Below are 23,417 nucleotides of genomic sequence, written 5' to 3'. Positions count from 1 at the left end.
ATAAAGTAAACTTCATTATAAGTAGTATATTTATGATTGAACATGAGGAACAGAAAAAAAGTTGCACAAAGCAATATGTCGGCGAGTTATACTTTGGTAATTAGTACAAAATATTATTTGTTGTTGCTGTTGATTCTCATTTGTGTAATCTTTGTTGTTAAAGGCATACTACCAGTCTGAGAACATTTGATCCCTCCATTCAAAATAGAATATGACAAATTTATCTGGACTTTGACAAAACATATAAGGATATCTACAGCTGAACATACATTCCAAGACTGTTAGCATGTTGCAAAACCTGCATACATGAATTCAGAACCACGAAACAATGATCCTCCAATTCTTTAGGTTAAGTGTATAAATATCTGTACAAATGAACCATCATATTAACAGTACAATCCAATGAAAAATCAATAGCTTTGCTTTGAAACTCATGAACTTGAAACAAGATTCCAGATAGAGTGAATTTTTCAAACTGTACCAAATCTTACAGAAGGTTAGGTAAAAATATACTTTAATTATTATCTTGTGAACTATAACACTACAGTTCAACCTATACATATATTTTACAATTTGATGCCATTTTATACATTTGTTCGCCATCTGCTGGGACCTGTACAAGGCTATCCAGGTTACTAATATCTTGTCTTTTACTTCACTATGTCTTGTACCCAAATGCATTGTTGTTTGTTCAATACTCCTGGTCTTGGTTGAGTGTGCTGGTCAACATTTCTAACTTTCCAGCCTATCAAAAGATGAACATAATCTATTGGTAATTCTTTCCAATAATATGAGGGATGCAGATCACTGAAGTATTATACATATACTAAAGGCCCTTTCCTCCTTATAAGGGTGTAACCTCAGCAGAACACTTTCTCACATAATAAAAGAATAAAACCCAATCAGCCAACCCTCTCATCTAAGCACCTTGGGGAAGAAGGGTCACCTAAAAGTATTATGTACTTCATTAAACAATTGTGAGACCCATACTTTGTGAGACCCATACTGACCTGGGGAGCATGACAGATGTCTATCATAAATTAAGCCTCTTGCCTTGGAATATATTTGTTAATCATGACTACACAATAGTTTAGAAGATATGTACCTTTGGAATCTCTACATACATTCAAATGAGGATATTAGAGGCAATGTGTGGCAGTCTCGCAGAGCAACACTGCAGTAATACATAAGATAAATACATGACCCTTTTCCTTCTCATAACTACACTATTTTGTGTTTGTTTGTGTGTGTATATTTACTTAATTGTAGTGTAGATGAAAGGAGCAACACTCATAGGTTCCTGTCTCCTACTTTCCAGTTTATTATACCTAGCCTCAAATTCATGTATGTATGTGTGTATGTATGTATGTTATGTGAGACTCAGAGAGAATGTACACGTGTGTGTGTGTGATCATGCGAGCTTTTATTTCTCAAGGATCAATATTAAAATTTTGTGAAACTCATTTAGTTGGTATATTTCTCTTAATCTTCGCACTTGGCAAGTCCTATCAAACATCACCCAGTGTTTCAAGATACACCTAGGTCCTCTTAATCCAATACTCACCAACCACCACATGTGTGGATGTTAGGCCCATGACATAAGCTCATTTTGGGAATTGGCCCAGGACATAAAACACCACCAATTCCTAATGTGGGTTTATGTCCTCCTGGCCCCAAATGTCAGCACAACTGGTGGTTGGTGAGTGTTGGATTAAGAGACCTAAGTATATCAATGATGATGATGATATAGTTTAACGTCACAAACTCCTCCCATCGGAAGGCTAGGACGTGCCCCTATTTTTCAATAAAGATAAAAGTTACAATAATCACCAAAAAGGTTAGACCAATATAAAAATGTTTAGGTTCTCTATGTATCATTCTCCTCTTTTTCCCCACAACAAAAGGTCCATCAGCCGATGGCAAGTCACTTTGGCAATAACAAGAGTCTCATACTTGCATAAATAGTTCTTCTTCCACAAGAATATCGAAACTGTCTTATTCTGTATAATTCAAAACTAGAATTCAGCTCTATTCACTAAAGCAGAAAAATACTTGAAATTCTTACCCTTTTATTAGTTATGAGCTCTCCAACAAGTGTGTGTGTATATATGTATATATATACATATAAACCAATCTGTATAGGATGACAATACCACTTTTTCAGTGTACCAATGTTACCTAAATTGGTCCTTTAACCAGGGAAGCACAACAAAAAAACAAAAGTTCTTGTTCATGATGTAACACTGATGCTGTCTGTCTTCTTCTTTAGGTAACTTAAAAGTAATATAATCACTCTTTCACACATATTAGTCCTTAATGTGGAACAACAAGAGTCACACTTTCTGTCATCTGGTCCTCGTCAGACGCCTGGTGAACTTGGTGTCGTTGGAGATGCATGAGACGAGAATTCATTGTTTGCAGCTCATGAAGCACTTTGCTTAGTAGATCGTTTGTGCGTCCCTGAGTGCCACGCTGGAGCTCCAGGTCATCTATACGAGACTCTAGCCGATCCAGCCTCTGAGCAAGGTTCATCGTATCTTCTAAATGGCGCACCTGTTGAGGTAAGTAGAACATATTCAATCTCCTTGAAAAAGTCGTATTCAGACCTTGAGCCCTCCTGTAGCACATGACTTTTTTTGTTTTTGTTTCAAAGTTACTCATCTGTGTGTGACTCTCTGGCAGTGATGGAACCCATCATGAACTTGCGATAAATCCCTTCCATGCTGGGTAGCATTTTATTCCCTTAATTCTGGTTGTCATTACGCTCCTGTATCTAACTGTGGATAACCCCCTTTGATTTCAAGAAGGAAAAGGTCAACACAAACAGACTAGATCAATTCATTACCCCACATTTTTTGTGCAGCAGACCCATGGTTTCCAGGTAGATGACTAAGTGAACAGCTCTTATTTCTCAAAGTTTCGCTCGAGATATGCAATATAATCACTAATAAAAATTATGACAAGTGGTAGTTTTATGCACTTCTTCTGTTACAGGTTTTCGATGGCAGGAAAGCAATTATACATGCACAAAATTGACCTTGACAACATGGTTTAGGAAGATAGGAAGGCTTCAGTATAGGTGTCGCCAGTCCTTATAAGGATTGCTGAGTCAAAGCATATACCCATCCACTGCCAAATTCTTGGGTCAAGTCTATCTATCTATATACCATGAGCTTTTGCTCCCTTGTAAGGGAGGTAGCCAAGTCAAAAGGCACGTACCCACTCCCTTCCACTACCCTTTCCTCTCTCTCATCTTAGCTCCTCATGGATGATGGGTCATCCCTGTATCCCGCCCACTGCCCTGGGTCAGAGGCAATGTAGCAATGGGTTAAACTCAATGCAGCAAAACACAGCACTTCCATAGTAGGACCCAACAGCTGGATCTATTTTACCCCCATCACTTCCTTATTTGGTGACCCCCTCTTCATTCAACTGAAATAATCTACAGAGCAAAGGAAAACTTCCCATCAAGCTATGTAACATCTTCATCCATTTACATTCACTATTCTACCCTATATATAATCTTCCTTGCTCAATATCTCAAAAGATTTTCCTCGTTTAATTTCACAAAGAAAGGGTTTCAAGTTCTCAATTAACTCCCTAACTGCAACCATACCCTTCACAGATTTGATTTAATTTTCAAAGTAAAAAATATTATTCTAATTCTTACAGAATATAACCATGCTACAAGGTTTGATACCCTAGACCAATCAGTTGCAGGACACAAATATATTCATCTATCTATATACCTTATATGGGTGGTAGCCAAGTCAAAAGGCATGTATTTATTCATGAAGTTTTCAAAATAATGTTAAATCTAAAGGGAACAAATTCTAAAGGAAAGCCAACGTACCAAGTCAAAAGGCACGTATATATTTATGAAGTTTTCAAAATAATGTTAAATGTAAAGGGGACAAATTCTATAGGAAAGTCAACGTACCAAGTCAAAAGGCACGTATATATTTATGAAGTTTTCAAAATATGGTTAAATCTAAAGGGGACAAATTCTAAAGGAAAGTCAACGTACCAAGTCAAAAGGCATGTGTATACTGTATATTTTTGAAGTTTTCAAAATATGGTTAAATCTAAAAGGGACAAATTCTAAAGGAAAGTCAACGTACCCTCTGCAGAAGATCTGATTCATCTTCGTACTCAGCCACGGGTTCTTGCGCTTTTACACGAGCGGTGGACTGTCTGGTCTCAATGGGCGAGCCTCTGCCCCGACCCCGTTTACTTCTGGTGTTCATGCTAGATTGAACCTTGCGCTTCCTCACAAACACTGGCTTTCTGTCCTCTGAATCTATGTGTAGTGGATCTGTCCATGAATAATATGCAGAAATTAGTAATAAAAAGCTTTGCAGACATTTATTTTTATGAGGAAGAAAAAATCAATCAATTGTTGTCTTGAGTTTCATTAAATGGAAAACCTACAGCCCTAATGTGGCTGGCAATGGTCCTCGGAACCTCCAACAGATCTCCCAACCACTTTGGGCAAGTGATACAGAAACAGTCCCATATTAAAACAATACACACAACAGTCCAAAGTTTCTTTCCAGAGATCTATGGGAGGTTCCGAGAACCAGCGTCAGCCACTGCAGGGCTGTGGGTTTTCCACTTAGTGAAATTCTAGGCCTCAGGTGAACTGATAACATCCCAAACTTACCGACAACAATGTTGACAGTCCGCAGGACATAACGTACTCTGGTGAAGAACTGCCACAGGGGTAAAACGCCAGTAGTTTCACTCTGCGCCTGCTGGAATTCATAGGTCTGCTGAAGATTTAGCCATTGTCTTGCACACTGAGGACCTGTAACCTCGTGTCCTTCCAGCCGCATCTGATCTGCAATTGTCTGACAAAACAATTCCTTTTTATTATATCTGTAGAACGTTTAGAATAAAATAAAATTTTCCAACTCTAACGAAAATAATGTCAGGTCTTAAAGTTAGGCCAGGGTAAGGGATACTTTTGTCAGTTACCATTATATGTGAATGATATTTTGACATAACCCAAAGGGATTTCTCCCCATCTTCAGTGTATCTGGATGAGGGGACGGAGAGGGAAAGGGTTACTGATTAAATGAAGGGGCCTTGTTGTGGATGTGCTGTGCCTTGCTACATTGTTTCTGACCCGGGGCAGTGGGCACGATGCACGGATGACCCATCATCCATGAGGAGCCAAGATGAGAGAGAGGGAGGGTTGGTGGATGGAAGTGGAATGGGTGGAGGTGAAGTGGAATTATCCACTTTGGCGAGTGGAGTGCAATGAGTGGGAGTAGATATGTGTCTTTGACTTGGCTACCTCCCTTGGATAAGGGGGAAAAAGCTCTTGTAATATAGATAGACCATTACATGATAACTACTTCCCTTGTACATACATACATACATATACCAAAGGCTTTTTCCCCCTTATACGGGGGGTAGCCAAAAAGAAAAAGGCATAGAAACCACTCCTGCCCATTCCATTTCCTATATATTCCACTCCCCTCCACCCTCCCTCTTATCTTGGCACCTCCTGGATGACGGGTCATCGTTGCATCCTGTCCACTGCCCTGGGTTAGAAGCAGTGATGCAAGACACAGCACATCCACAGCAAGGCCACTTCATAAATTCGGTGACCTCCCCCTTCTGTCCCCCCATGCAGAAAAAGAGAAGACGGGGAGAAAATCCCTTCGGGCTGCGTCAAATTTTTTCTCATACACACTTCCTCACCCCCCATCCCCCACCCACTCCCCCTCATGCATCACAGCATCATCCATACACAACCCTTCTCCATTTACCCCTATCTTCTGTCCTCTCCCATCCTTCCTCAACAGACATTCCTCTCTTTTGTAATGCCTCTTTCACCCCATCCATCCACCTCATCATAGGACACCCCCTCATATTCATTCATTCCACACTTCTTTCAATAATCTTTCTTCACTCATTCTTTCCATGTGTCCAAACCATCCCAATACTCTTTCATCAACCGTATCTCCCAGCTCCCTTTCCACCCCTGTTCTCCTCCTCACCTCCTCATTTCTCAATCTATCCAGCCTAGTAACCCCTATCATACTTCTCAGATATTTCATCTCAAACACATTCAAACTCCTCTCTTCCTCTCTTATGTTCCATGTTTCTGCCCCGTACAGTGCTGTTGGCACAATCACTCCTTCATATAACCTCCTCTTAGCATCCATTCCCAGATGTCTATTTCTCATTACACTTTTTAATCCACCAAGGCATTTACTCGCTTCTCTCAATCTACATTCTACCTCCACCCCACTCCTTCCTTTCCTGCTACATTCGCACCCATTGCAACTACCTTTCCCTACCTATCCTCCTTCACATTTAGCAACTCCCTAAAATACTCTGCCCACCTTCCTCTCACTGCCTTCTTTTCCATTATCATCTCTCCATCTGCACTTTTTACCTTTTCATTATGTAACTTACATCCCAGGTGTGATTGTTGCTTTCTACATCGTTGGAAAACCCAGTCCGCAATTCCAGGACAAGATCCAACAGAAGATGCTGTGCTGGGTCTGACCAATCAAACCCTATGGAGAATAAACAGAAAGAAATTAAATGCAATTTTCACATGGTTTAAGCAGGACTGAATAAAAAGAATTAGTATGATAATAATTGTTGTTTTGAGCTTCACTGCAGTCACACAGCATAGGAAGGCATTGGAATGTGTGTACTGTATTAATGTGGAACAGATTCTATGATGTGGCCCTTCTGTGGATGTGTTGCTTCTTGCTGCACTACTTGCAGCCTGATCCACACTAAGCCTTGTGCAGCACAGCATGAGGTTCAGTTTGGACCTGGCCTATGACCTGGGCAGTGGCCATAAGACATACATGAGGATCTAATATGAGAGGGAAACACAAGGGGTGGATGGGAGTGGGTATATGTCTCAGCTGGCTACCTCCCTTGCATGGAGGAAGATTCCCTTGAGGTATATTGATAGACAGTTTCTATGCCACTAACTTTGAGTAGTGGTGGGGCTGGGGAGAGTAATTTTCAGTTGTCAGTTCTTCTTATGAGACAAGATAGTAGAAATACAGTTGAAGCTGATACAGGAGATCTTGGACTTAGTCTGGCAAAGGAGTGTCTGACCTTTAGGGCTGCACCTCCATATGATGGTGAGGGTGTTGTATCGTCTTCAAGACAGATGGTGGGAAAATTATTCTCTCTTAAGTCTCCCTTCCTCACATCTGACTACCTCATGAACAAAGGACTGTTGCATACCCACCCAACACCCATGCTACACTGATATTACTGCCACAGGTGTTGTCATCACTGTTATTTTTTGGCCATTATATAGACCAAGTGGGCAAGTTAGTATTGACCGAAGCCAAGTTGGCTTGTATTCTTTGTATGCATTGTGTACAACATACTTATGATTCAGATGAATACAAGCTTTCCCTCTCATAGGGGTCTAGGATAGTACTTCCTTACCGAGGACTTTTTGAAGCAGGGACTTGATATAGCATACATGACTTTACTACAAACTTGCTCATTACCAGGCAGGCCCCAAACTGCCTCCACTCTTGACTTTTGCCAAAAGTAGCAAAGCTATAACCTGCTTGGCCAGGGAGCATTCTGTTTATACTTATATATATATATATATATATATATATATATATATATATATAATATATATATATATATATATATATATATATATATGTACATAATTCACAGAAAAAAGGGCACTTACCATCCTCCTGCTCCATTAATAATTCTCCTTCACCGCCAGAAGTGTTGCCACTCTCCTGACTTCGACCTGAGCTCGGCATCCTGACAACATTAAAAAAGGAAAATAAAATTAAAAATTTCAGCTCAAAAACTGATAGATTAACCTTAAAGTACTTAGGGTATTGGCACTTTCAATCAAAATTACAACAAAAACCTCCTCCCTTATAAGGAGGAAGAGGCCTTTGATATATATAGACAGACTGAGACTCGTACTTTTAAAACCCTTCGCCAGACCTGTCTTTCAATTTCACCTGGCATTCTGCAATTTGGTACTATTAAATGCAAAAACAGTGTTTGCCTGGCATTATATAGGCTTCGCCAGGCGTAGGAATTGTATTGAAAAAGGCTGGCGAACGAAAGTCACAAGAGGCCTCCCTTTCCTTCAATTGATGAACATTTTCTATACTTCAAATCACAAATTGTGCATTGTTTTTTTGCATATTACACTATAGAAAATACAGTATAATTTCAAAAGCTCTGAATATCACACACCTGTTATACATACATACATATACCAAGGCTTTTTCCCCCTTACAAGGGGGGGTAGCCAAAAAGAAAAAGGCATAAAATCATTCCCACCCATTCCATCCCTGAATACACTCCACACCCCTCCACCCTCCCTCTTATCTTAGCACCTCCTGAATGACGGGTCATCCCTGCACCTTGTCCACTGCCCTGGGTCAGAAGCAGTGTCGCAAGACACAGCACATCCACAGCAAGGCCGCTTCATTAAATCGGCGACCCCCACCTGTTATAATAATGTATATTTATGTAGCTTTTTCAAGACCGTCAAGGTTGCAGAGTTCACGACACCTCCAGCTCATTGAGGTGTTACTAAGACTTTTTGTTGCTGTTATTTTGGGTAATTGTTCTTTTAACAGGTGTTAGTATCAATGTTTTGATGACTGAATAATTAGTATGAGCTATACCATAGAGGGTTCACATCCTCGGGTACTGTACTGTGAGGTGTGTCAATATTACACCTGTTGCCCTACTGTCCCACGTCATTATTTGGTACATTTTTACAAATGCACCCATTACTTGTATATAAGTAATAGTAAACTAGGTCTCGACTCCTATATGATAACACTAAAATAGGGCTCACATGCTCAGGTGCTCAACAGTAAAGTTGATCAAATTGCTACTCATGTGCTCTGCCTCAACTGTAAAATTATTATTTAACTTTCACTTAATTTTTAAGCAGTTCTGTCAGTCTCATAACATTAATATGTGGTTATGGTTTAAGACATTAATGATGTGTTTGGTATATACATAGCTTCCTAGGTATTTGCTAATGCAACTGTAAACATTATTTTTGAGTTTGAGCCATCTGATAATTTCTACTTTACTTGCCATTGTGCTGTTCACTTGCTGCTAAGTATATGGATGACAAATTGTGAAAGGTTCCAATAATTTTTCAGATTATGTATGCACTGCAAGAATTTGAGGTTTTTGATGTGGTAGCTGATGCAGAACAAGAAAGGATCAGATTGCCGAGATGAATTGTGAAAAACTGCTTGGATTTCTTTGCAAGCCTGAAGAAGAAATTATACCCAGGTTCAGAGTAGGCAAGGAAACTGCAAGATCTTTTCTTGCTGATTCACAATTATCAGAGCCAAATGATTCAAGAGGTTAGCATAAAATATCATAACAAATAATGACATATACTAAATGCACATGTGAAAAAATTAAAGAGGCATTCCTTTGTCAACAAAAATTTTATATTCCATCATACATAAAGTACCACTTTCATAAAGCAAGAACACCTTTCCCATAGTTAAGAAAAAGTATTTAGTTTGAAACAAAATAACTAATTCATCAAATTTTAACCAATATTTTCTTTCCACTCCACAGGCTGTCTTGTGCCATCCCACAAACCTAGACACAACAATAGCCATAATTTGTACCACAGCTGTTCTGCACAACATTGAAATTAAAAAGAGGAATGGTATGGTAAACCATGATGATGAAGATGATGGTTCTGATAATGCTAACAATGAAAGGGAACAGGAATTAGTTGATGAAAATGCACAAATTAGGAATGTTGGACAAAGAGATTAAATATAATCAATAGTTTCTCCAGTTAGTGGTAGCCACAGTAATTCACACAACTCATTCCACTTCTATTTGCCTCGTGCTCTCAAACATACTACGGTGCCTGTAAGGGTAAGTCCAACTCTGACCATCTCCAACTCGGCCCGGTCTGTTTAAACTTTGGCAGGAGATTCTGTGGTCACAGATTTCAGTTGATTTAATAGATTAATTTGTGGGTTAATAAATAAAGTAACAGTGATCATTTTGTTTAATATCACATGTGCTTTGTGAGTATGAATACATTATCACAGTCATAATACATGGATTGCACTGAACAGACATTTTTTTTTACGTAACACATTGGGTTTTCTCCTGCTATGACACCATTTTTGCTACTTGACTTGACTGGCAGATAAAGTGACCACAGTGGCCTCTGTAGGAAAACAAAAGAAACTTTAGTAATTGCTCAACTGAATGTGAAAGTTGCATGTACATAGCCATAGTAAGTTCAAAAGTTATCAATTTTATTTACCAGGGAAAGACTACGGACACCCAGTACATTGACAATAGAGGGGTGTCAGCGAGAGGACATCTCTTTCTCGTGCCGTGCAATTTCATGTTTTATCTTAAGGTCTAGTAGAGCCTCCTTTTTAGCATAAGAGGTTAACAATCGTCTTTCGTGACGAATCAGCTTTAACTGTGCTTGGTGCAGTTTTTCATTTGCATCCATATTTCGCTGGTGTCTTTCTGCTGCCAACTCCAAAAACCCCTTCTTTACACCTTGAACCAGCTTCTTCTTTGGCAAGTGGCCCTTCTGCTGTGGACACACTGGCTGTTCCACATTGACAGCTGGACTGTTGTGGAGCACTGGCCAAAGAAGAACTTCCTGTTGGATGGAGTGCTCCACCTGTGACACAGTATTTAACAGAGCCATCTGCCGAAAAAAATATATCTTATATACTTTTTTCATCTTTACCCACATGAAGGTATATAAGAAATTAAGTAATACTGTACTCTAATTTTGTGTTGTGTTGGTAAGTTATGTACCTTGTTTGTTTAGTATAACAACTAGATTTGGCATAATAATGGGGTAGTTATACCAAAACAGCACCAGTTTTTTAATAACAAACTTCCCCTCACTGCCTCATCGTGACTCACCTGCATTTTCAACAAGGAAACCTCCATGGTGTCCATGATCATTGTCACATATATTTGTGAGAGGATTCAATTCCTCTTCCAGCAAAGGAAGGACACTTGCTGATAGAGGATCCAGAGGCATTGGTGGTGAACCTCCTCCTGCCTTGTTCCTCTTGGCATTTTGGCAAGAATAATCCTTTTCTTCTGGAAAGGTTTTTATGATGTTTATTATCTGGTTAAGTCTTCAGCGCTTAACTTGATAATGTACACGCAATCTTATCGCTTGTATTAGCGATTTAGAGAGACCACACTCGTAAACTAGTACCAAAGTAACTTGATTCCATTCACATTTGCATTGATTAGATGTGTAGCTTTAAAAAAAAAATGTAATTCACCTAGCTTTGATATTCTCCTGTATTTTGTGTACTTGTGAGGGAGTTTTTTGGTGACCTGTTGAGTCACATAATTCTTGCATCCTCCTGCCATGCCTGTGCTTTCTTGTTCACAGCTAAGAATTTGGTGGACTTGTCGTTGAGGACCTCCAAGTGTTCCCTGACTAGCTCCACAAGTACTTCTTTATCCAAAAAAGGATAATGGAGAGACACGAGAAGAGACGGAGGGGTTGCTTGTTGAAGTCATGGTGCTAGCCAAATGTAAACAAATTTACATTTCCTGCCCTTTTTCAGTCACCAATATGCTACATTTAGCAAGAATACACATGTTAATGCTAATCAACACTCTTGTTCCCCAGGGGTAGCCATCGCCCACCTTGGCTTTTTATAAGGACAACCTCACTCGTATCATTGCCTGGCACATCTTCGCCAGGCATTCACCACTAAAGTCGTAAGTTTTAATAGTACAGTCCTAAGTACAAAAGGGCCTGTATCATCACTAGAATGATGATATTGGTAATTGAATTGTTTGTATAAATTGTACTGGATGACTTGGTACATTTCATATATTTGTGTATTCATGCATTATTGATTAGAGTATTTGGATATCTATTTAATGTATTGTAATTACTGAATTTATGTATTACTAACATGTTTATTCTGTTGGGATTGTATATAATGTACTGTATTTGTCAATGGGATCATTCTTTCCTGTGCACGTCACTGTGCATTTGTTCACATGAGTGTTGCCCGGACAGATGACTCATTACACCAACACTCTGGTCAGTGATTGCAAGGAGTGAAGTGGGCTGTAAACAAGGGACCAGCAACCTAGGTGATAATATTGTGAAGACTTAGGTCCCTACCCAGGTGATGTTTTTGGCTTTCACACTAAAAAACTTGGAGCATTAATGTGTTATGATTTCTAGTTTTATGTAATAGTTATGATAGGAGTGTTGTAATATGGTTAATAGAATGTTTACATGAAACAGTACCAAGTGCAATACAGTGCTTGTATAGAGGAATATGACATGAGGGAATACCTGCTTACAATATTTCAAATTGTAAATAAAACTATAATCATGTAATAATACAGTGAGTCATAGAAGAAGAATGCTGAACTCGTTAATGTATTACTTATGTCTGTACACTACACGCTGTCATAATTATACTTGTAGTTGCGATTGTTCAAAAATGTTTTATTATATAAGAGTTCAGGAGAGGATTATGTTCATTTTCATTTCAATGTAAGTTGTATAAGGTACTCTTGTTATCCTTTGATGTATTTATTTGGTTTTGATAAATTTCACATTATGATGTGTAACATGGATCTATGTACAAGTATTACAGGGTGTTTGGGATAAGTTTGACACCTTTTCGGAAAGGAAAGAAAAACGTCACGTCTTTGCCAAAAATTGATGTATTATCAAAATTCAAGGTGCATCTCTTTTGCTAAATACAACTCACTCAAAGAAGCTGCCCTGAGCCTCTACCATGGCCTCCAGGTGGGACCTGAACCTGCAGCATACAACCTTCACGTTGTGCTTCGAGAGATGCCTGAACACCAGTTTGATCTTGGCAATCAGCTCGTCCTTGGTGTTGCAGCTGGTACAATTGGTGTCTTTTTAAACTGAGTCCCACACATAATAGTCCATGGGGTTGCTATCAGGCGAGTTGGGGGGCCAGATGTTGGGACTGGTGAAGTTGTAGAAGTTGTCAGCCTCTTCTGGGTTTTCCTGGAGGTGTGACATGGAGCTGAGCCCTGCTGCCACATGTATGGTCTTCCCGCAGCCACCCTTTCCACCCAGTGCTTGACAACAATGGACAGCAACTCAATATAGCCATCTGAATCCCTCTTCAGAGATGTGGGGCAGCATGACATGACCTTCACTGGAAACAACCCAAAAACCATCATAGATTGAGGGAAATTGGTCTTCATGAATTGTGGGACTTCATGCGGACTGTGGGCTGGCCACCTGTTGTTCTACATGTTGTGCAACTGGTCCTGGCAGAAATTCTTGTCTGAGAAGAATGAGAGCATCCCCGGCTCGACTGGGTGTTTGACTTGTTGAGAAATTTCTTGGCTTTCGTAGGGTGGTTCTCTTGGGCCTTGGTGGTGAGAGTTGGCCCTTGCACCTCTTGTATATAGAGTAGCAAAGATCCTTGTCCAGTGCTTTCTCCATAGTCGCCACTCCAATGCCCATCTCTCTTGCCAAGGTCCACATTACCTTGCCTGGATCTTGCCACACCTTTTTTTGCAGCTTCTCAATGAATTTCATTGTGTGGACAGAGTCAGAATGCCTGCTATGATCCTTCCTGCTAGCCACTGCTTCCACATCTCTGTTGCAATTCTCAAGCTCACATCTCACAGCCTTCACAGTATTCAAGGAGCACTAAGCTACAGCTAAGATTTCCGAATATTCTAATCTAGTGCAAATCATCATGATACAGGTCACTTTCTTCCAATATTCCAGTGCTTTCCAGTCGTCCATGCTCTCTAGTTCTCCCACCCACAAATAGTACATAGAATCAACTATCTGTTGCACTTTACCGCTATTAAATACTTCAAATGGTTCTGAAATGACAATGATAAAAAAAATGATCAAATTTATTCCGAACACCCTGTAATTTGTAATACACTCACAGGTTGAAATTAAATGATTACAGCAGTCCATGAATTTTTAGTGTGAAACAGGGCCTTTCCCCCTTTTGTGAGGGGTGGCCAAGACAAAGCATACACCCACTCTACACCCATCCCCCATCCACCCAACACCCTTTCAATACCCCTTCCATCTCAGCACCTCTTGGATGAAGGATCATCCTTATCACCTGCCACACCACTCAGACCAAATATAATTCAGTTTGCATGAGCACCAAGAATATCTCTGCATTACAATCAATCAAACCATCATCTTAGGCCTCTTACAAGAGACCTGTAACCACACTGCTGTTCAGTCCACAAGTCATTCAAGGAGAAAAGAGCTTACATTATTGTCTGGACTCGGCAAAAGTAGGGTAGAGTAAAACAAGGTGTTCAGTGTCTTCTGTGTAATGGTTGCATGTGGGGCAGTTAGAATCTGCTGTTAGGCCAACTCTATTGATACTCTTTCTGGTAGTGACCCGAATGCAGTCATGCCAGTGTGGTTCTTCTTTGGTTTGAGTGATTTCTTAGTTGGAGTATGTCTGAGGAAGCCTGAAGGACAGAATATCGAGGTCTATTATGGAGTGATTGCTTTGTAATCTACATGTGTACATGATTTGTGTGTGTTGAGGTGCTAGGGATATATTTGTGTTTGGGTGTTATATATATTTCTTTTTAAGTAGTCTGTGTTTGTGATATGATGTGGGGCAGAAAGGCTTCAGGGCATTGTTGAATTATGCCTGCGTATGGAGACACCAATACAATGGGAGAGGATGGAACAAGACACCCACATTGCACTGCACAAATGCAACTCCCCAACCACCATATCTGCCAGGTGATTCATGATAAAAAATCTAAATCACCAACAACCATCATTTTTCACTTACCCTCTGCTAAGTATTGACTGTGGATCAATTTCGTTCCCAAGAATCTTGTGCATATCCTCAAAATAATCAGCTCTGTGTGCTGTCACCCCTCTCATCTGCTTCTGAAGAATGTTGAAGTAGGTGATCTGGAGAGGAGACATAAATGCATGAAAAGTAAGTTTGATACAATTAGTACAAAGTTCACAGTTAGAAAACAAATTAAATCATTAATAATTGTTGCACTCAATTTCACTAGACAGAAACTCTTGGCTCCACATTATCAAGCAACAGTCATGATGTCTTACGGAATTTCTAAGGTACAATAGCTCCCAGTTCACAAAACTACCAAAATATACACTTAGTATTTCTCATCTATGTAGAAGAGAAGTGAGCTTTCACAGATTGGTTACAAAATAGGACAAGGGAATCATATGAGAGGTACAAAGAAAACAGAAGAGAAGTAAAGCACAAGGTAAAGGAGGCAAAGAGTAAGAGTATGTCAAAAAAAATTGAGAGTAATAAAAAATGTTTTGGAAATTTAAGAGAGGAAGAGGAGGCAAATCAAGTAGAGAAGAAAAGGTAAAAGATGCAGATGGAGAGATGATAATGGAAGAGAAGGCAGTAAGAGGAAGATGGGGCAAAGTATTTTAGGGAGTTGCTAAATGTGAAGAAGGATAAGGAGGGAAAGGCAGTTGCAGTGGGAAGCACTAAGAAAATGACTGTGATGAGTGAAGAAAATGGAGGAGCAATAAAGAAAGATGAAGTGATGAAGATTAAGTTATTTAATGTTTGTTTAAGAGAGGGTAGAGTGCTGGAGGATTGGAGGAGTGCCTGGATAGTTCCACTTTACATGGGGAAAGGGGACAAGTGTGAGTGTAGTAGTTTCAGAGGGATCAGCTTGTTAACCACTTCAATACGGGACTTAAATCTCGCGGGCAGCAGCCAATGCCAGCCGTACGACGTAACGAAATAATATTCGCGTCATAAAATATAGTCGCCGCTTATATCGATCGTTCTCTCTTTCACCCGCGAATTTTGAAAACCACAGAGAATGGGATTTAGGGCGCATTTGGGAGAATGTAAAAACACAGGGGCGACTACAATAAATATAATCAAGACGCCGATATGGCAGCGTCGCGAATCCACTTGCTCCTCATGACGCCTACGTGTGCGGCACCGTATGGAAGGGGTTAAGCGTAATTGGGAAGGCTTATGGGAGGGTCTTGATTGAGAAGATTAAGAGAGGAACAGTGTGGGTTCAGGACAGGTAAGGGTTGCGTTGATCAGATTTTTGTGGTAAGACAGATATGTGAGAAAGTTATGGGAAAAGATAAGGATGTTTTTTGGGCTTTAATGGCTTTGGAAAAGGCTTATGACAAGGTAGACAGGAATGCACTGTAGGAGGTATTGCAGATATATGGGATAGGAGGAAAGCTTTTAAGAGCAATCAAAAATTTTTATGAGAGTAGTAGAGCTTGTGTTGGGATTAAAAATGGAAAGAGTGAGTGCTTTGAGGTAAAGATGGGACTTCGTCAGGGATGTGTTATATTGCCCTGGCTGTTCAATTTATACATGGATGGGGTGGTGCAAGAGGAATAGTTTAAGGATGACCTTTTGTTGCTATTGCCTATTTCCAGTACTTTGCATTTTTTGGTATTGAACTTCATTTCCCATTCTTGGCTCCAAGCAAAAGTAGTATCAAGATCTTTTTGCAATATTCTACCATTCTCCTCTTTTTTTCACTCTTCTCATGTTTTTTGCATCATCTGTAAACATGTTGGCATAGTTTGTTGTCCCTTCCATCATGTCATTAACATCGACAAAAAACATTATGGGTGCAAGCACTGAACCCTGTGGTACTTCGCTCATTACTGCTTTCAAGTTTGACATCTTGTCCTTTACTACTGTCCTCATGTATCTTTCCCCCAAAAAGTCTTTAATCCATTCTAATAGTTTGCCTCTCAGTCCTCCAACATGCTCCAATTTCCACATAAGTCAACTATGAGGTACTTTATCAAATGCCTTCTCTAGGTCCAGGTACACACAGTCCACCCATCCCTCTCTCTCTTGCAGTACATCAATCATTCTCAAGTAAAAGCTTAAAAGGTTCAACACACATGACCTTCCAGATCTGAAGTCAAACAGACTGTCATAATGTTCATCATTTCAAAGATATCTGATCCATTGATCTTTCACATAATTTCATTATTATGCTGGTTAGTGATACTGGCCTATAATTTAGTGGTATTTCCTTGTTTCCACTTTTGTGAACTGGCACCACGTTTGCCCTTTTCCAATCAAGTGGTACAATGCTTTCTCTCAATGAACATGTAATAAGACCGTGGATCTTGTCTGCTAGTTGTTACCTACATTCTTTAAGTATCCAGTTTGAGATCCTGTTAGGTCCTGAGGCTTTTGTCACATCCAATGACCACTGGAGATTGAGCACATTTATATTTGCTTAACCTGGTTTTTTGCTCCCCTCGCTCTTCTCCAAAAAATTGTGTTTTTTTGTGTAGATCAATTGGAAACCTTCATGCATTATTTCTGCCTGAGCTAAGGACTCTTCAAAGACCTCACCATTTACTATTAACTTGTGATTTCTTTCCTGTGTCTCAATTTTACCATTTATAAACCTGTAAAGTAGTTATGGTTCATCTTTGCATTTTCCTACTACACCTCTTTCAAAATTGCTTTCGTCCTCCTTGCAAATTCTGGTATAGTCATTACTAGCTTGTTCTGTTTTATTGTTTCTTTTCTTTCTCCATTTTCCCCAAACCTTTTTTCCCCTGCCCTTTTTTCCAATCTTACACATTCTGTTACACTAATCCAGCTTTTTGCTCCTTCCCTTCTCTACTATTTGGCACATGTTTGTTCACTACTAGGTTGTAAAGGTCAAGAAAGATTTCTCATTTCCTTATTCCTGTGGTATTCATGAATTCCTCCCAGTTTGTTTTTTGAAAAAAAAAAATTCTCAACCCTAAGTAATCTGGTTTCTTAAAACTGAGTCTCCCTTGCCTGTACGATTCATTTCTTGGCTCTATTTCCTCACCCTCCAGTGGGTGGGTGTCATTGCCTTGGCTACCTACCTCATAAGGGGTAAGAGGCCCTTGGTGTGTATGTATATATATAGACAGAAGAAAATTAGACATTACTGTAGACAGGAAGAAGGAAGGATGCCAGTTCAAAGATCAAAGAAAACATGGTAAGGAAGAGTACATCAGCTAAGAGTGTTTGAAATAAAGGAAGGATTAGCACTTCACCAAACAAATTGAAAGAGGTTCAACACAAGTCTGATCTTACATATGGGAGATGATGGAGTGTAAACAAAGAAGAAACACAAATACCTTTAAGTTTCTAAACTTCCTGTCACATTCTATTCCTGAACATTTGTATCCCATTTCCGAGACACGGTTCGCTATATCTTGCCATATGTAGATTTTCTTCTTGCGCTTGCATGAAAAGTCAGCCCAAAACTCCTGCACGACCTGGAGCAGTGCCTTGGTCTCTGCTCGCCCCCATCGGATCCCTGCCTCTGTAAACAAGACTGAGTTCAGCTCTCCAATCAAACACATGTTAGGGTACTATATCACTATAACCAATCCAAGCAGGGACCAATGATAGGTACCTGTGAGAAAAGGTCCTGGGAGTCAGACATCAAAGAGAATCGTCTCCCTGCCTCCCATCTCCAAAACCCATCAACACCCTCACCCCTGTCAGAAGGAATTGCCCTGAGAGGCTGACACTTGGTCCCCAAACCAGACCTAAGATTTCTATCAAGTTTGACCATTTCTTTTACAGTTTCACATGAGGAAAACTGACAACAAATGACTCCTCTCCTACTACTAAACACTGATGACAGAGGCAGTCCCATATTTATATGACACAAGACAAAATCCAATGTTTCTTCACAACAAGATCTATGGGAGGGTCCAAGGACTGTTACCCGCTACCACGAGGCTACAGGTCCCCAGTCAGTGAAATTCGAGGCAACAATTATTACCACTTTCAATACAAAAATCCAAATCCATATCTACCTAACAGATAATTCTTTTCTTGCTTTCGATAATTTCTAAACAACCTAAGATTAAACATATTAGAAAAAAAAAAATGGAAAAACACAACTGTATAAAAAAATACTACAATTACAGCACTAAGAAGAGAGGGGTGGTGTGTATGGCTCTTTTAGTGTGGATGTGTGATTTGCCTCAGCTAACTCCTTTAAACTAGTAACTGTAACCTTGGTCCATACCATAACTAAAATTGAGAGGAAATATGTGAGATGTGTAGGAGAGAAGAGCAAACAGGATCTTGCTAAGTATGGTGACATAACGAGGTTAGAAAGGAAGATGAGGGATGACGGGTCAAATAAAGTTTGTGGTAAAAAAGCAAAAAAAAAAAAATAATAATAATAATAACAATAATAATAAATCAATAAATAATAAAATAAATAAATAACAAAAAATAATAATAATAAAATAATAATAATAATAAATAAACAAATCAAATAAAAATAATAACAATAATAATAGAAGAGTGTAAAGAATCGAGTAAAAGAGAACAGCAGTTCAGTTCCAATACCACACAAATGCATATTAAACTTTTATCTTTTTTGCATTTGAAAAATCTATTTTTTTCTCTGGAATGCTCAGCTTAGGTTAGGTTAGGAGATATAGGACAACATAAGTTTCACGTTAAATATTTGTGCTTGCATGTTTCTAGTACCTTACCAAAACCGCAAAGCTTGAGGGAGCATATATGCAATTGAGATGTCTAGAGTAGAAAGGGGGAAGATATTGGCATCATGCATATGGCACTTTACCTCTTCACATCAAATGCTCTATGAACCATATTTTGTACCAAAGTGTGGCATTTACTTCTTTCTTTACTAGATGCCTCAAGTGCTTTTTTGTGTTATCCTCGGCATTTTTAATTGTTATTTCGAACTATGTGTTCTTTTCATTATCTACACTTCATGTATATTGATTCAATGCCAAATAAGATTATTATTATTATTATTATAAAGATATATGTCTATTCTACTCCATCCACTGCCTTGGATCTCTCATAAGAGACCTGTGGCCACCAGGAATCTAGCAACAGTTACAGGGTTCGCTCATAATTCATTTGAGGAACAGCTTTAGTTGAGTTGTCTAAACTATGAGACATATTGGTAAAATTCTAGAATCATGCATGCACAGATATTTAACATGAAACTTTAACTTGCGTTGTCCAATTATAGCTTCTAACCCAACATAACCATTTCAGCATAGAAAAAATACATCTTTCAAACGCTAAAAAGTGAAAAATGCATTTGCGTGATATTGGAATAGAACAAACATATTCCGGGCTTTATATGAGGTAATTGCATCTTGGGCTTGTCGAGTCTGTTACCATACATACTCACATAGTGACAGTCTGTGCTGGCACTGTCTAGTGAGTAGTGTTAAGTAATGAACATACTACATAGGCTGACTCTTATGCTTTGGGAACATTTTCTCTTCTATGGGAATTTTATCTCATAGTATTTGCTAGTCTTAGTGTTTGCTTTATGATATGTGTAGGTTATTGTAAAGAGGTGTTGTGAGGTATGGGGGAAAGGTTGTGAAAGATGCGAGTAACATGATCATGATGCAGTTGGCCTGTTGCAACATCTTGTATGTAGGTGTTTTGAGATGCGATAACTACCATAAAATTACGACAAACATGCTCATGTTCTGCTTAAAGGATAATTTTTTTGTAATGCTTAAACTGGAAAATAAATAAAGTAAGAATTTCCAGCCAATCTAACGTTGTACAATAAAAATGTACCCAATACTACGGTTTGATTATCCTAGAAATATCTAAGTCTGCTTTGATTGCAGAACAATAGTTAACCATCTACAATACATGACATTTTATATACCTTTCTGCATTTATATATTCACTACTATTTACTTCAATTTACTGACATTGGGATTGTTTTCATGGCTACCTTTTATCGTGCAATCATCTCCTGGTCTACGTAACCTCATTCAAATCTGGGTGATACTTGTAAACTAAATATTTTTGTGTACATCCTTTCTCAATTTTTAATTCTACTAACAAAAATAGTTCTTCAAAGTTTACCAGGAAAATTACCATCACACTTAAGCATTGCCACATGCTATTACATTATAAATTTCTTTGAGAAGACTTTTGGCTTCCCAGTTTACTGCTATATTTTAAATGTTTATTGTCCTCAACAGCGAAAACTAACATGGCTGGTAACCTTTATTAGAAAACGATAGCGGTTTATAATTTACCTTCCAATAACCAGAAACAAGAAATGATAGGACAAAATATGCAATATATTACCTCTTTCGTACATAGTAGTAATCGTGAAGGGTTATTTATAAACGTCGTGCCACAAATAATAAGAAAATTCAATCGAAATGAAGTCTAGCGAAGGAAAGCTACATCTATGTTACCAACGCTAGTTTCTACGCAGTGCTGCCATCTTGTATAAATTGTTTAGTATGAGTGTATTACTTAACAAATAACTAAATAACTTACATTTCGTAGTTAATAACATCAAGTATTATTATATCATTTATATACACTTACCTTCCATTGGGAATATATTATGCAGTTATGTAAGTCTATTGCTAGATTGAGAATTATGGTTCCTTCACAAGTAAACAAACCAAAGAAAATAATTCTGCACTGTGATTTAAAATTCAGAATTCCGTAATCAAACCAGGAAGACACCACACAATTTCATAAATATTCAAGATAAATCAAATTTAGCCAAATACACAAAGGTTACAATGTGAAGCATAACAGCTACATTAATTTTCGTCTACGAATATGTGTTCAAATGGACTTGTGCTTATCCCATGTCCCCATGACTATCTATGTATCTATCTATCTATCTATCTATCTATCTATCTATCTATCTATCTATCTATATATATGTATATATATATATTTATATATATATATATATATATATATATATATATATATATATATATACACACACACACACACACACACACACACACACACACACACACACACACACACACACACACACACACACACACACACACACACACACACACATATATATATATATATATATATATATATATATATATATATATATATATATATATATATATATATATATATATATATATGTGTGTGTGTGTGTGTGTGTGTGTGTGTGTGTGTTGGGAATGGATGCGAAGAGGAGATTGTATGAAGGAGTGATTGTAGAGACAGCACTGTATGGGGCAGAAACATGAAACATGAGAGAGGAAGAGAGAAGTTTGAATGTGTCTGAGATGAGGCGCCTGAGCAGTATGGTAAGGATTACGAGGTTGGATGGAGTGAGAAACGAAGAGGTGAGGAGGAGAACAGGAATGGAAAGGGAGTTGGGAGATAGGGTTGATGAAAAACTATTAGGATGGTTTGGACACATGGAAGGAATGAGTGAAGAAATATTAGAAAAAGAGGTGTGAAAGGAGTGAACATAAGGGGTCGAGCTAGGATTAGATGGATGGATGGGGTAAAAGGGGTATTGGGAAAGAGGGCAATGTCTGTTGAGGAAGGACGGGAGAGGACAGAAGATAGGGGTGAATGGGGAATGGATGTGTATGGATGATGCTGTGATGCATGAGGGGGAGTGGGTGGGGGATGGAGGGCGAGGGAGTATGTGTGAGAAATAAATTGACGCAGCCCGAAGGGATTTCTCCCCGTCTTCTCCTTTTCTGCATGAGAGGACGGAGAGGGATGGGTCGCCGATTCAATGAGGCGGCCTTGCTGTGGATGTGCTGTGTCTTGTTGCATTGCCTCTAACCTATGGCAGTGGACGAGATGCAGGGATGACCTGTCATCCTGGAGGTGCCAAGATAAGAGGGAGGAAAGGGGGGTGGTGGGAGTGAAGTATGTTGGGGATGGAATGGGTGGGATATATATATATATATATATATATATATATATATATATATATATATATATATATATATATATATTTTTTTTTTTTTTTTTTTTTTTTTGCTACCTCCCTTGTAATGGGGAAAAGTCTTTGGTATATGTTTGTATATATATATATATATATATATATATATATATATACATATATATATATATATATATGTATGTATGTATATATACATATATATAATATATATAAATATATATATATATATATATATATATATATATATATTAGATGTAAGTCTTCTGTTGAATTTTATGTTCTTATACCATTGTCATCGTATCTATTTGCATTTATATTGTATTCATCATATATTTTACTAGTACTGTTCTTGCACACAATTGTCACCATTAATGTATTTATGTAACTTTTGTAATTTTGTCACCATTACTGTAATTACGTAATTTTTGTTATATCAGTTTACTCTTGAAAATGTCTTCATTAAGGCGAAACGTTGAGCTCAAATAATGAAAAGAAATGGAAGAATACAGTGATCTAGTTTTAAATTCACCCGGTTCATGCCAAATCTCTAATCAGGAAAATCGAGAATACGACGAAAAAAATTAATAACTACAACAATGCTGTCGTTTTTAACTCATCGTGTATTACCGAGAACCTTCTCCCTTCTTTTACAATATATATAT

At 38.4% G+C, this 23,417-nt stretch overlaps 2 protein-coding genes across 8 annotated transcripts; both read right to left on the bottom strand.

The window, feature by feature from the left end:
- Positions 1–11: 11 nt before the first annotated feature.
- On the bottom strand, positions 12–21,535 carry LOC143037989 (uncharacterized). 6 transcript variants are annotated; one of them, XM_076206777.1, is made up of 8 exons: positions 21,393–21,535; positions 18,155–18,342; positions 14,829–14,953; positions 7,700–7,779; positions 6,430–6,533; positions 4,664–4,850; positions 4,122–4,315; positions 12–2,553 (listed from the first exon to the last, which is right to left on the bottom strand). In XM_076206777.1, exons 1-8 carry the CDS (start codon positions 21,397–21,399, stop codon positions 2,314–2,316), a joined length of 1,125 nt encoding a protein of 374 aa, XP_076062892.1. In that variant the 5' UTR covers positions 21,400–21,535; the 3' UTR covers positions 12–2,313. The 6 variants fall into 6 exon arrangements, with proteins under 6 accessions (XP_076062892.1, XP_076062891.1, XP_076062890.1 ...); XM_076206776.1 differs by lacking the exon at positions 21,393–21,535 and adding an exon at positions 21,144–21,286; XM_076206775.1 differs by lacking the exon at positions 21,393–21,535 and adding an exon at positions 20,928–21,053.
- On the bottom strand, positions 10,025–11,528 carry LOC143037990 (uncharacterized). 2 transcript variants are annotated; one of them, XM_076206781.1, is made up of 3 exons: positions 10,930–11,427; positions 10,304–10,705; positions 10,025–10,204 (listed from the first exon to the last, which is right to left on the bottom strand). In XM_076206781.1, exons 1-2 carry the CDS (start codon positions 10,969–10,971, stop codon positions 10,349–10,351), a joined length of 399 nt encoding a protein of 132 aa, XP_076062896.1. In that variant the 5' UTR covers positions 10,972–11,427; the 3' UTR covers positions 10,025–10,204; positions 10,304–10,348. The 2 variants fall into 2 exon arrangements, with proteins under 2 accessions (XP_076062896.1, XP_076062895.1); XM_076206780.1 differs by lacking the exon at positions 10,025–10,204 and having other exon boundaries at positions 10,347–10,705; positions 10,930–11,112; positions 11,304–11,528.
- Positions 21,536–23,417: the final 1,882 nt, after the last annotated feature.

Source organism: Oratosquilla oratoria, chromosome 23 (assembly GCF_046742065.1).
Source record: "Oratosquilla oratoria isolate Oo_2021 chromosome 23, ASM4674206v1, whole genome shotgun sequence".
Classification (NCBI taxonomy): domain Eukaryota; kingdom Metazoa; phylum Arthropoda; class Malacostraca; order Stomatopoda; family Squillidae; genus Oratosquilla; species Oratosquilla oratoria.
The sequence above is the reverse complement of the archived record's forward strand: the minus strand, read 5'-3'. Positions and strand labels throughout refer to the sequence as shown.